At 42.8% G+C, this 12,500-nt stretch overlaps 2 protein-coding genes across 12 annotated transcripts in view; one reads left to right on the top strand and one right to left on the bottom strand.

The window, feature by feature from the left end:
- The window catches only part of LOC135107927 (uncharacterized), a 172,229-nt gene that overhangs the window by 93,649 nt on the left and 66,080 nt on the right, over window positions 1-12,500 (bottom strand). The gene's annotated exons all lie outside the window — the stretch shown is intronic.
- LOC135107925 (splicing regulatory glutamine/lysine-rich protein 1-like) overlaps window positions 1-12,500 on the top strand; it is a 90,404-nt gene that overhangs the window by 12,967 nt on the left and 64,937 nt on the right. For 2 of the 11 annotated variants that reach the window (XM_064018372.1, XM_064018371.1), the window contains exon 1: window positions 10,992-11,351. The exons of 4 other annotated variants lie outside the window; for them this stretch is intronic. Coding sequence is in view for 1 of the 7 variants with exons in the window: in XM_064018374.1 (XP_063874444.1) it covers window positions 11,636-11,638 (3 nt within the window). In the remaining 6 variants the exon portion in view is untranslated. Of the gene's footprint in view, window positions 1-10,975; window positions 11,639-11,679; window positions 11,696-12,500 lie in introns of those variants that run through there. 5 more of the 11 variants (XM_064018368.1, XM_064018367.1, XM_064018375.1 and 2 more) reach the window with 4 other exon arrangements.

Genomic DNA, 12,500 nt, shown 5'->3' with positions numbered 1-12,500 from the left:
CTACGGTACGGTGATATTAGGTGAGTTACAAGAGGATTGGTTGAAGAGCTGCATGTCGTCTCCTATTACTCCCATTCAAAGTCGTTGTACTGGGTGCTGTCTTTTTTTCTTTTGTTTTTATCTTTATGAAGTAAATTACTTGGTCATGTATACTTTAAGGCACATATAAAAAAAAAAAAAAAAAAAAAAAAAAAAATATATATATATATATATATATATATATATATATATATATATATATATATATATATATATATATATATATATATATATATATATATATATATATACTCGTATATATCTTAAGGATGAAATTATTTGTTCCCCTTCCTTGCTTCCTTCTTAAGTAAGGTATTTCTTTTATTTCTTGCCTGTTTAATGTTAATCATTTTAATTCTAAAGGGTTGCATATATTCACTCCTCCGTCCCTTCACCTATAAAGTCTAAAAGAGTTTGGGTCTCTCTCTTCTGTGTTCGAATATCGAGTACCGTTTAAGAAAAAAAAAAAATTCTAAACACCGAAGGAACAAACTCGATCAAAATATTTTCAATACACTCTTAACTTTTCAAGAGGAATGACGTGAACGATTTTCCGACTTAAAATGAGATTGTCGCTACTGACCTGTTTCATTTCCATAATAAAAAAGTTGTCGTAAGAACTTAACAAGCAGGTGAAAGGGAGAGGGTTCCAAGAAGAGCCTCCTGAACCTCATCACAGGACGCACTAGCAAGGCACACCAACTTAGATCAAAGAAGGTCACACGTACACTCACCGCTCCAAAAAAAGACACCACGATCCTATTTGTATGCAAAGAAAAATCATGTTTGTGAATGAAAAGATCCAAACAGTGGACATCTTTAAAACAGCGGGAGGGACGTTACAGGGGGATGTGTCAAAGTGCAGCAGAAAATGGGGTTAAGGGATGCTCTTGTCAATTTCTGAGGCCACGTCTGGTGCGTCATAATACCGTGAAAGTTGACCTTTAGCGGAAATGACATCAAAGACCCGAGGCTGGGAGGAAAGGACAGGCCTGGGAGTGCTTAATGAGAGAGAGAGAGAGAGAGAGAGAGAGAGAGAGAGAGAGAGAGAGAGAGAGAGAGAGAGAGAGAAAATCATTTGACCTTCTTAATGCGATTCCTTGCCAGCCTCAAGTCTCAAGAGTCTAACAAAGAAAACCAGACGTTACCAAAGTAAATTTATATAGCCAGAATTCCACTGCACTTTTTCCGTATTTTGGTAATGCCTTGTGTCGTTTAATATTTCAACATTATGATTCAGTCAGTCATTCAAATATTATTCACAAACATGTGATCTGGGAAAAATACAGACCATCATTCGTATTATTAGCATTACTCTAATATATACCTCTTTTTGTTGTCACTAGTGGGGGAAGAATAACAGGAATCATATTGAGATTAAGGGGAGTTCTCATGCAAAGCCATCCCCACGATAACAATTCGTCCTTGAAGTGGCAATAATTTGATAAATTGATAAGACTAACAACAAGATAATATATGTATTGTGTGACGCATTAAGGAAGAATGAAGCACTGGAGGCGGTCAAATGTAGCACCATGAGATTGTTTACTAAGAAAATAAACGGAAAGGAAATGAAAGAAGAAAGTATATCATTTTGGAAATTGCTGTGGGAGTGAAAGGAAGATCCAATAAAGATGTGGGAGGTCAGAGTCTTAGAATAATTGGGAAAAATGTAAGGAAGATTGGAAAGGAATAATGACAAAGAAAATTGATAAATAAGGTAGATGCTGTGAGGGTGGAAGCAGAACCCGATGAAAAAGGCCGAGAGAGAGAGAGAGAGAGAGAGAGAGAGAGAGAGAGAGAGAGAGAGAGAGAGAGAGAGAGAGAGAGAGAGAGAGAGAGAGAGGTGGAGGGGGAAGGGATGGGGGACTGGCGACTTAGTGTGTAAGCTGGGAAGGTGCCCTGAGTGTGGGAGCGAGGCTTGATATAAAGTGGGTGGACGAGGTTGTAGCACACTTGAGAGAGTGAAGGTAGAGAGAGAGAGAGAGAGAGAGAGAGAGAGAGAGAGAGAGAGAGAGAGAGAGAGAGAGAGAGAGAGAGAGAGAGAGAGAGAGAGAGAGAGAGAGAGAGAGAAGACGGAGCGGAGTGACTGGAGTGTGCGAGACTGAAGTGTATGGACAGGAGCAAGTGGAGATCTTTTACGAGTGGCAGTTTATTTTACCTTGCATGAGAGCAGCACAGGCTTTCCCGGATCTCTTAGAAATTTCCCGCGTTTGAAGATACCTGGGTTTTCTTGTTTGATCATTTCCAACCCAATTGCAAGACACATATCGATCAATTTTGAATAATACTTTACGCCTCTTGCCTTTATGGACTGGCACCTCAGAGGGGCTCTCTCTCTCTTTTTTTTTTTTTCTTCTCCTTTTAGTTGACCTTGGACACAGCCCCTCTTATATACAAAATAGAAAAAAAAAACTTCCTTATTACTGGCTCCAGACGGTTTTTGTTCAGTATACATGTAGGTCAACGGAACAAAATAATTTACCTATACATATAACTGGAAGATAAGAATGTTTGTGCTTTATCAGGATATACACGTACTCTGCTGCAGAAAAAAAAAGTTTGCAAATTAAAGTCAGTGAAGTACATCAAAGGAAAACGATGAAATTCTGAGCAAATAAACGCACAGAACAATTACAGTGAAATACTAAGCCATGTATAATTTGAAACAGAAAGACACCAAAAAAGGCATAAAGGAAAACACTGTGATTGATTGCTTTTGGCGCCACCACAACACGATCTAGTGGCGCCAAGAATAAGAGACGAACAAAGATAGAAGCTAAGGACAACGGCAGTGGCGCGGACTTAAAGGCAGACTGAGGCAAAGAAGACGGAAGTGGTGACGCAAATTAAGAGTGACAAATTGAGACAGACATGAATAAAACAACAGGGGAAAAGTGACACTCAGACAGACAGACAGATAAGAACAATAGATTTATAGATGAACGGAACAAGTTAGATAATAGTCCAATTAAATTAGTAAAAATTGGGTCTAACTTTCCAGACTTGATTGAAAAGTAGAGAGAGGGAGAGAAAGTAAAAAGAATCTTCATTTTCTTCTTCACTAAAACCCTCATCACATCAACTTTTATATTCTCAAGACTTCCTTCACCTTGTAATTACGTATTTCCGAGCTACTTCTCCCTTCATTACTTATTCCTCTCTCTTTCTCTCTCTCTCTCTCTCTCTCTCTCTCTCTCTCTCTCTCTCTCTCTCTCTCTCTCTCTCTCTCTCTCTCAAGGTCAAATCTGTAGGCATTTTGTGACCTAGATTATTTTTCCAACGCAACTAGTAGAGAAATTCATGGTGAAAACTCTCTCTCTCTCTCTCTCTCTCTCTCTCTCTCTCTCTCTCTCTCTCTCTCTCTCTCTCTCTCTCTCTCTCTCTATCTCGTATAATATTTCGTGATCCATTTCCCACTCGTCGGCATTCATGAAGGCGCCTGTCCCCGCCAAGCCGCAGCGAGAGGGGGCGGCAGGCGGGCCCTCGGGAGGCTGCCTTTCTGCACTCTCAATGCAAATGGAAGTGGATGCACAGAAACCTCTCCTCTCCTGTCCTTGGTCCCGTTTTCTTACCTCCTCAAGTGACACTTCCCTCCCGCACTCCGTTTTCTTTTCATCACGCGGGAGGAAGGCAGTCATGATTATCCCTCTTTAGGTTTGTTCAATAGGTAATTGTTCATGAATGTTTTGTATATTTTTATCTATTTATTTTTTCACTGATCTGGGTATAATATTTTGCTTCATTACTTCCTTTTCTATATTCAGTCACTGCACTAGTTCTATATTTACGTAAGCCTTGCTGGTAACGATGGCAGTTTTATGCTTTAATGCGCTTAGCTATTAATGTTCTCCGTAATCCTAAATTCATATTAAAGTCGAGTTGGTCTTCTTTCCTCGCTACGCTTTAATATCGTCCAGTGGGTCGTCTCTCTCTCTCTCTCTCTCTCTCTCTCTCTCTCTCTCTCTCTCTCTCTCTCTCTCTCTCTCTCTCTTTCTCTCTCTGTATGTTTATCTCTTTTTTTGTTTTGAACCCTATTTTTTTTGTCTGAGTCTTAACTTCTCTCTCTCTCTCTCTCTCTCTCTCTCTCTCTCTCTCTCTCTCTCTCTCTCTCTCTCTCTCTCTGTCTGTCTGGAAGGGGAGGAGTCTTCGCCTTTCCTACCCTATACCTCTTGTTAGAATAAAATAACATGTATTTTTTCCTCTGCGAGCTCATTCATATTCTCTTTCATCCGCTATCTGAGTTCTGCATTTCCTCAGCGCACATCCCTTTCACTATTCATCACAGCATCTCGTTACCGCCTCGTCCCCTCACTCATTCACTCATTCTGCTGCTATTCACACCACCTACGTCTTTCATTCTCTGACTTTCATCAACATCTCACATTCATTCCCTCTGGTTATTATTTATTTAGTCTTATATTTTTCCTACTCCATGTTTTTTTTTTTTTTCCAGTTTTTACAAGTCGCTGTTTTATTGTGATTATATTTTTTGGGGTGAGTTAAGTGTTTCGAGTGCTCTCTTTGGTACTAACAGAGTGAATCGTAACAGGAACCCATTAGCTGACTCGATTAAGCTATTTCGTGTGTATATATGCCCACATTTACAAGGCATCTGGTATGTACGTATGTGTGTATGTATGTATGTATGTATAGAAATTGTGTGCGTGTGTTTCTTTCTCTGTTTATCTTTCTGTCTGTTTGTAAGCCCATGTTGTCTTATCTTTTTGTATGTTTATTGTTGTCATATTCTCTCTCTCTCTCTCTCTCTCTCTCTCTCTCTCTCTCTCTCTCTCTCTCTCTCTCTCTCTCTCTCTCTCTCTCCTCAATAGCACATGCTGAGGACTAAACTGAAACACAATACCTAATTAAAATACATCAACAACATGTGTTAAGTGTTCTTCAGTTTTTATCTCTCCTTGCAATCAGCCGCCCACACGCTCCTCTCAACACACCCACTCTGGCCTTTCGTTGCTTCATTTAATCCAAACTCTTCGAGCAAGCAATTACTCTCCACTACAGCCAGTTAGTCATTCAGTGCGCCTAGCCTTTCACTGATAAAAAAGAGAAACGGAGAAAAAAATGAATGAAAGAGATAGAGAGCAGGTCAGCCCTCCTCTTCCAGCGCTTCCTCTCTAATCTGACCTTTCATCTTTCAAATGTGTTCCATACAAGCACAGTCACGTGGACTCAATCTCATCGAGTGACACGGCCACCATCCGCCCCCTCCTGCCTCCCCGCCGCCCTCCTTTTCCATGAAGATACGTCAACGGGGAAACAAAGAAAGAGGAATTGCGGCATTATCCTAGTGGGCGTTGTGGTGGCGGTGATGGAGTGGTGTGGTGGTGATGGTGGTGGTCCCTCAGAGCCGCCCCAACCCATGTCTCTCCAACCCGATCTCTTCGTCTTCTCATTCTTATTCTTTCCACCTCCTCCTCCTTCACCATCCTTCTCCTCCCTATCCATCCTCCTTTAGTTTTTCCTGTTTTCCGTGACCTACATTTAAACAGCAGGTATTTTTTATGTTAGAAATCACGGTCTTTCTAGCTCATCGAAGTTACCCCAAATGGGCGCTCTCTCTCTCTCTCTCTCTCTCTCTCTCTCTCTCTCTCTCTCTCTCTCTCTCTCTCTCTCTCTCTCTCTCTCTCTCTCTCTCTCTCTCCTCGTACCTGCAGGCGTCTTTGTGAAACGTGCTTGTACTCTCACAACCCTTTCATCTCTCCTGCCTTTGTCATGTCCAGCTTTTCAATAATAGCGTGTGGTCAAGTCCTGCTGAACTGGGACACATTCTGTACTGCCTCGTCAACTGTCCGGCGTCAGATGACACGGAGAAAACGGAGCGAGAGGAGTGTGTGTAGGGATCAAGATTGCTGTAAAGGGGTCCTGCTGCTCCTCCTCCCTGCCAAGGCCAGTATTGAGGTCGAGGCCTCTCCATTGACAATATTGAAGCACCTTGCATTGTTCTATTTGCTCTACTTTTCTTTAATACACGTCATGTAACTTAAAAATCCCAGTAGTGAATAAAATTCCATACAAAAAATTACTAAAGCACTACATTACTTTTTTCATCGATTCTTCTCTTGATACGTGAGTTATGTTGCAATGTCCCTGGTCCGTGCAACAACTGAGTGCTTCCTTTGCGTAGCTCAGGATCGATGGCAGTGCTGGAGGTGTGGTGGGGTGCGTCTTCCAGCCACGTGTGATGTCGCCGAGTCCCTTGTCATCGTCATCTTGCAATTGCAGCCACTTTTGCCCGTACAAGCTGACTGAATGAACTTGTTAGGGATCAGCGTCTTCTTCCGGTTCAAGTGGAGGGAATCGGTAATCCGTTTTCTTTGAACGTTTTGGATCTCTCTCTCTCTCTCTCTCTCTCTCTCTCTCTCTCTCTCTCTCTCTCTCTCTCTCTCTCTCTCTCTCTCTCTCTTATACCTTTAAAATCGATGAACGCATACATTCAGAAGATACGAGCCATAGGATACTGTTTTCTCTTCCACCTTGCAATATGTCCACTGCCTCTCGCCAGAAATGTTCAGATGCACTCTTACTACTTTCCGTCGTTCACCTGCAAATACCGCCCTGCTCGGAATGTGGCGGAAACCCGAGTGTGTGTGTATTGCAGGTCGTAAACAGCAGTGCATGGGTAATGAGTTAGATTATTTTGTTCGGAGCAGCTCAGTCGACATGATTTCCTTCGGCTATGTGGATTTCCTGGTCCCATTTGTGTCGGAAATGTGAGTGTGTGTGTGTGTGTGTGTGTGTGTGTGTGTGTGTGTGTGTGTGTGTGTGTGTGTGTGTGTGTGTGTGTGTGTCTGCGGCTACTGGGTTCTCACGAAATTCCACAATGATAATGTTTTGAGAATATAAATTCACTCATTAACATTATCGCGATACAACTCCCAGAAACAAACTTTGCCATGAAATAAGCCGTACCTAATTACCTTTCTGAGTATTTACAGAGAAAACAATAAGGCTGCAATTATCGCTATGTTGCTGGGAATGCAGTGCAACGCGTAATGCTGGAGTGTTGCCCACATGAAATATAAGTTAATATTCAGAACATTATTTTCACATTGGGAGCATTAATTTAAACACGTTGACTGGTAAGGACTCCTCTCGCCTAAATCTAATGGTCTGCTGTGAGTTTAGAGTACCACTTCGAGAAACACCGCCATCACCAAGGGTACTGATTGAGTAGCAAAAAATCTTTTATTGGATGAAGTTTGATTTTTCATTTTTTTCACATCGAATCGTGCAGCATTACTCAAACGAAGAGACAAGTTTCATGCTGTCTCAGTCAATTGAGGAATTCAAATCTTTTACTGTCTGAAATATGATTTTTTTTCTTTGACCCTGAATCATATATCATTACTCAAATGAAGAGACATGCTTCACGCTTTCACAATCAAGGGCAAGGGACGACAAATCCACCTGTAAAAAAAACGACCTCTGCGAATATTGTCTTGCACGCGTAAAGAACAGGTTGCATCAGCCACAAAGAGCATCACTTTACGGTGCAGCAAAACCCGACATGAGCATCAGTGTTTCGTCACGCTGTGTAAACATTCTCGGCGTTAAAGGGAAGCACCACTGTGTCGGGTGAGCCGCACTGTTCCCCGCCACAATAGTGAAGACAAAATTCTCCATCTGACGTTTCCACGTAGCGCGGCACAGGCTGGGGCGTGGGCCATCCTGCGGAGGATGGCACGGTGGCGGTGCCTGTCTGATTTGTCTGTTCTTGTGCTCTTGCATCATGTGCGTCGTAACACTGATACGACTGATTATATTACTTTATACAAAGTATACAAAGTCAGAATACATATTTCTGTGTAATATCGTCTTCTCTTCCATCATGAATGTCGCAGCACTGACATCCCCGAATACAAGAGTGAATCTAAGACCAAGATACCGATTTGTGTGTCATTATGTCGTCCACAGTCAAAGCGACTCGTGTATAACGCTTCCATGCGAGAGACAGCCAAGACGCCATCAATTGCATCACTATTGACAATTCTATTCGGCTCAGTTCTGCATGACCCTAAGCACTCGACGTTCAGCACCGGGGGGTGAAACAAGCAGCGTCGGGGGAGATCCCCTTTACTGCGCAACGACCCTGCAGTGAGTCGAAAGAATATTTTACTGATACTGCACGAACATTTTAAAGAAGACAATTCACACAGTAACACAGATGGTAACTAAACATGGAAGTATGAGCAGCAGTAGCATCGAACATATCATCACGGACGCCAACGGCGATCATATACATGCAATGGAGATTTAGTGCGTGCTTAGTTTAGGCCTGCAACTCCCCTCCCAGCCCCGCGTGTCCCTCTGCATCCCTCAGCCCCCCGCCTCTCCGCCACTCTGCTGCTGAAGTGGCGCGGCCCAGCGAGCTCCATTACCGGCAAAAAGACCCCCTCCATCTACCTCGACTCCGTCTGGCCCGTGGCGTGGCTTGTTACCATGCCTGACGTACTTGTAGTGACTCACCCCTGCGGCGAGGATATCTGCACCAAAGCCTCGCACTTGAAGGGGAGGCTGAGGCTAATAGTATTTTTTTTTTTTTTATCCAAGGGGGAACTGGCCACGGTTAATAGAAAGTGAATAAAAAGAGAGAGAGAGAGAGAGAGAGAAAAAAAAAGCCCACTGAGAGTTTCATTCCCTGAAGAGAGGTCAAAAAGGATCATGTAAAATTGAAGGATAAGTGTCTTGAAAGAGTATGTGTCCTGCAGCTCGTGTTTTCCATAATAGTGACACTGCCTTCTACATTACAACCTCCAGTGTCTGCTCTTACCCACTGCAACACATACGAATTTCGAGATACGAGAATATTAATGAAAAACACATAATATACATATGAATTCGTGTAAACGCGATGTGGAAAGAGCTAATCCAAATCTATGTGTGTCTTGGAATGTTTGCCAGAGTGTTTCCTTCCATTAAACTCCTTCTCTGTCTGTTTATCTTTCCTTTTCCCTCCTTTCCTCTCTCTCTCTCTCTCTCTCTCTCTCTCTCTCTCTCTCTCTCTCTCTCTCTCTCTCTCTCTCTCTCTGTGTGTGTGTGTGTGTGTGTGTGTGTGTGTGTGTGTGTGTGTGTGTGTGTGTGTGTGTGTGTGTGTGTGTGTGTGTGTTTCAAGTGTCGCCATGAGTTCTGGGTATACTGATACAAACATCCGTCGTGGCCTTATCAATTCTTTCCTCCATAAGGGCACGAGACAGGACCATCCTAACGAGGCAAGCCACACTATACACGCTCCCTTAAATCACCTTCGTTTTAATTATCACTGTACATCTTATGCTTGTCACCCCCTCCATCTCCTTCATCTTCACCACCTCTTCCTCCTACTCCACCTTGCGTCACTCAGTCGACTAGCTAAGAGCAGGAGAAGGGGGTTACTGCTGTGGGTGAAGGGGGCAGGATGGGGTGATGGGGCTGTAAAGAGGTGATGGTGAGTTGACCCATTTCGCCTAACACTTATTTTGATCGTGAGTTTTCAGGATACGATTACTTATTTTTAGAAGCAAGATTATCATATTATATTTTAGTGCTTATGTGTTGGCTCAGGTCATGACTCAGTAACGTGATCATCCCCCGGTGTAAATAGCGTTAGTAACGGTAATTTAAAATGCGTGTAAGGTTGAGAAGCATGTCATCATTGTAATTTTTCTTAGCCGTAAGTCTTTAATTAATGCCACAAAAGATAAATATATGAATGAGTTAAAGGAATATAGCACAGCATTAATAACGTTTATTTAATATACTAACAGGCATAAAGATAAGAATTATGTCAATTTTCCAAGTAACAAATCTTTAGTAAGTGCCAAAAATGATAAAAAAGCGAAGAATTTAAAAGAATACAACAAAGAGCAATGCCACCATAGCAGAAAACAAGGCGAGTCCAAGAGAGCCGCATGGTATGGAAATAAAACGTTTTGCCGATATTCACATTCTTCTTAATGAATACAAGTTTAAATGATTGGACTGTAACGTAATAATTTCTCCCTTTAAATATAGATTGTACATGCATGTTTATTTAATACTAGCAGAATTATCCCGGCGTTGCCTGGGTAAAATTTGGCTCTCCAAAGCACGGTTTATCATCCTAAGTCAGTAGTTGTTCGGCAAAGCTACTAACCAAACAAAGTTTACCTTATAATGAACCTAAAATATACGTCCGTTTACTGTTGTGCAGTACATGTCCTCTGTCGGTAGCTATTTAGAATGTTTCCCCTGAATAAACTCTTTAGTACATACAATTTAATTATTTCCTTAGGAACCTGTTACCGCAGCATTTTTTTTAGTTACAAAGGTGAATATTTTCCCCTGACTGGACTTGAAACAAAAATCAGCACTAAAAATGAATGCTTGGCGCCATCAAAAATGGATTGCGGATACTCCTGGCGCCACCATCAAGAATCGGGTTACGGTGACAGATTGGCCTGAATAATCTAACTGTTTTGGGTTGGAAGTAGTTAAGACATAGCCTACATCACTCCCCCGGATCAAGGGGGACCCCCATACCAAATTTCATCATAATGAGTTCAATGTTTTTTTTTTCCGTGAAAAGCGGACACACCCACACACAGACAGACAGACAGACAGTGTGTTTTATTATATAGGAAGATACAGGTAGGTATAAATTATGAAGAATAAATAACATGTCATCGTAATAACTTTTGTCAATAACGCTACTTTAATTAGTACCAAAAGCAAATAGAAAAGCGAGTGATAAAGAAACATCTAAATCTGAATAAGTCTTTAATTACAGCTAAAGAAGATGCAACCAAAAATACCAGCGACAGAAACAAAAGAGAGAACAATGCCAGTAAAAGAGAATAAAAGATGAGCTGAGAAAAGACACACACACACAAAAAAAAAAAAAAAAAAAAACAGAGCCAGAAATTCCCTGTATTAACAGATGAAGGTAATGAGGTAAAAACCTAGGGCATGCGTACCGGAGGGCAAGGTTAGTCCTTCATTTCCTTTCTCTCATGATCCACTGGCGTCGCAAATCACTTAAGGCTGTACTAGTGAAGGAGGGGAGAGAGGAGGAACGGAGGGGAAAGGAGGAGGGAGGGATGTTCATGGCCACAGGGTAAGTTGGGAGGATGGGGTAGGTGGGTAGTGACGTAAGGAAAGAGGAGCACCAAGAGGAGGAGGAGGAAAGGGAGGAGGAGGAGCTGGAGGTGCCTGCTGGGGGTGTAGCCAAGCAGACCCACTCAGTTGATCGCGGGCCCTCGTTGGTGACGCACGCGGGGAGGCAGGCGCGCTTTCCTCCTCCCATCATCCGTTCCGCTTCAGTGTTCAAAATCTATGTACATATCTATCGACCGGCGACCACCTGCTATCAGACGGTCACACATGGCATCAGGGAAACAGAAACACACCCCTTGAACAACAATATTCAAAGGAACACGACGTAAAGAAACAAAAACAATCAGACAAAAAAGAGGATAAGACCCCATGCTAATATTTTGGTGACTGTTGCTAAGACGTGCACCGCAAACAAGAGCAACAAAGGGAGGGCAAGAAAAGTTCCCGAGTTCCCAAGTGCTGTCGCTTCTCTATATGTTCGGTTGGGGAGTGTGTGAAGCTCCCTATGGTACGTGGAGTGTGCTGTGGCAGAGGTCTGGCTGTACCTGGGTGGTGGGGTTGCGAGGTGTGTGGTGTGGCGGTGTCTTGTGAGGTGATGTGAGAAGCAGGGATGGTGGGTGGGTTGACATGAGACGTGAAGGATGGGCTGTCTTACTCCTTTTGTGGTATTTTCTCTCTCTCTCTCTCTCTCTCTCTCTCTCTCTCTCTCTCTCTCTCTCTCTCTCTCTCTCTCTCTCTCTCTCTCTCTCTCTCTCTCTTGTGTTATCAATAGTGGTTAATTTAGTGTGGGTCATTTAGCAGAGATTTTTTTTGTCATTTATCGTCTCTCTCTCTCTCTCTCTCTCTCTCTCTCTCTCTCTCTCTCTCTCTCTCTCTCTCTCTCTCTCTCTCTCTCTCTCTCTCTCTCTCTCTCTCTCTCTCTCTCTCTCTCTCTCTCTCTCTCTCTCTCTCTCTCCCCTTCCTGCGTTTTTCAGTACATAACCTTTAGAATTACTATGTTATCAATTTCCTCTCTCCGCTCACTTCCTGTCTCTTTTCTCCCTCACTCTCTCCGGCATCCTTCCCATCTCCCTTCCCTTCCCCTTACCTATCATAACCCAAACACGTTCATTTCCCTTCTCGCTTCCCTCCTCCCCATACCAACCACTCGCTTCCCTAGCCTTACTCCCAGGCACTCAGACACTCACACGCTCACACACAGATTTTCTCCCCTGAAAGGTAATTATCCAAACACCAAAGACTTTAATTGCTAACCCCAGTCACTTGTATTTTTTCTCACTTCTGCTTCGTCTCTTTCCTTACTCAGCGGCATCGAAGCTAAAGGCGAGAGACCAAAGGAATGCTGTCTCATGTTTCGAAAGGGTGATGAT

This window comes from Scylla paramamosain, chromosome 16 (genome assembly GCF_035594125.1).
Source record: "Scylla paramamosain isolate STU-SP2022 chromosome 16, ASM3559412v1, whole genome shotgun sequence".
Taxonomy (NCBI): domain Eukaryota; kingdom Metazoa; phylum Arthropoda; class Malacostraca; order Decapoda; family Portunidae; genus Scylla; species Scylla paramamosain.
Note: the sequence above shows the minus strand (reverse complement) of the source record. Positions and strands in the feature narration are given on the sequence as shown.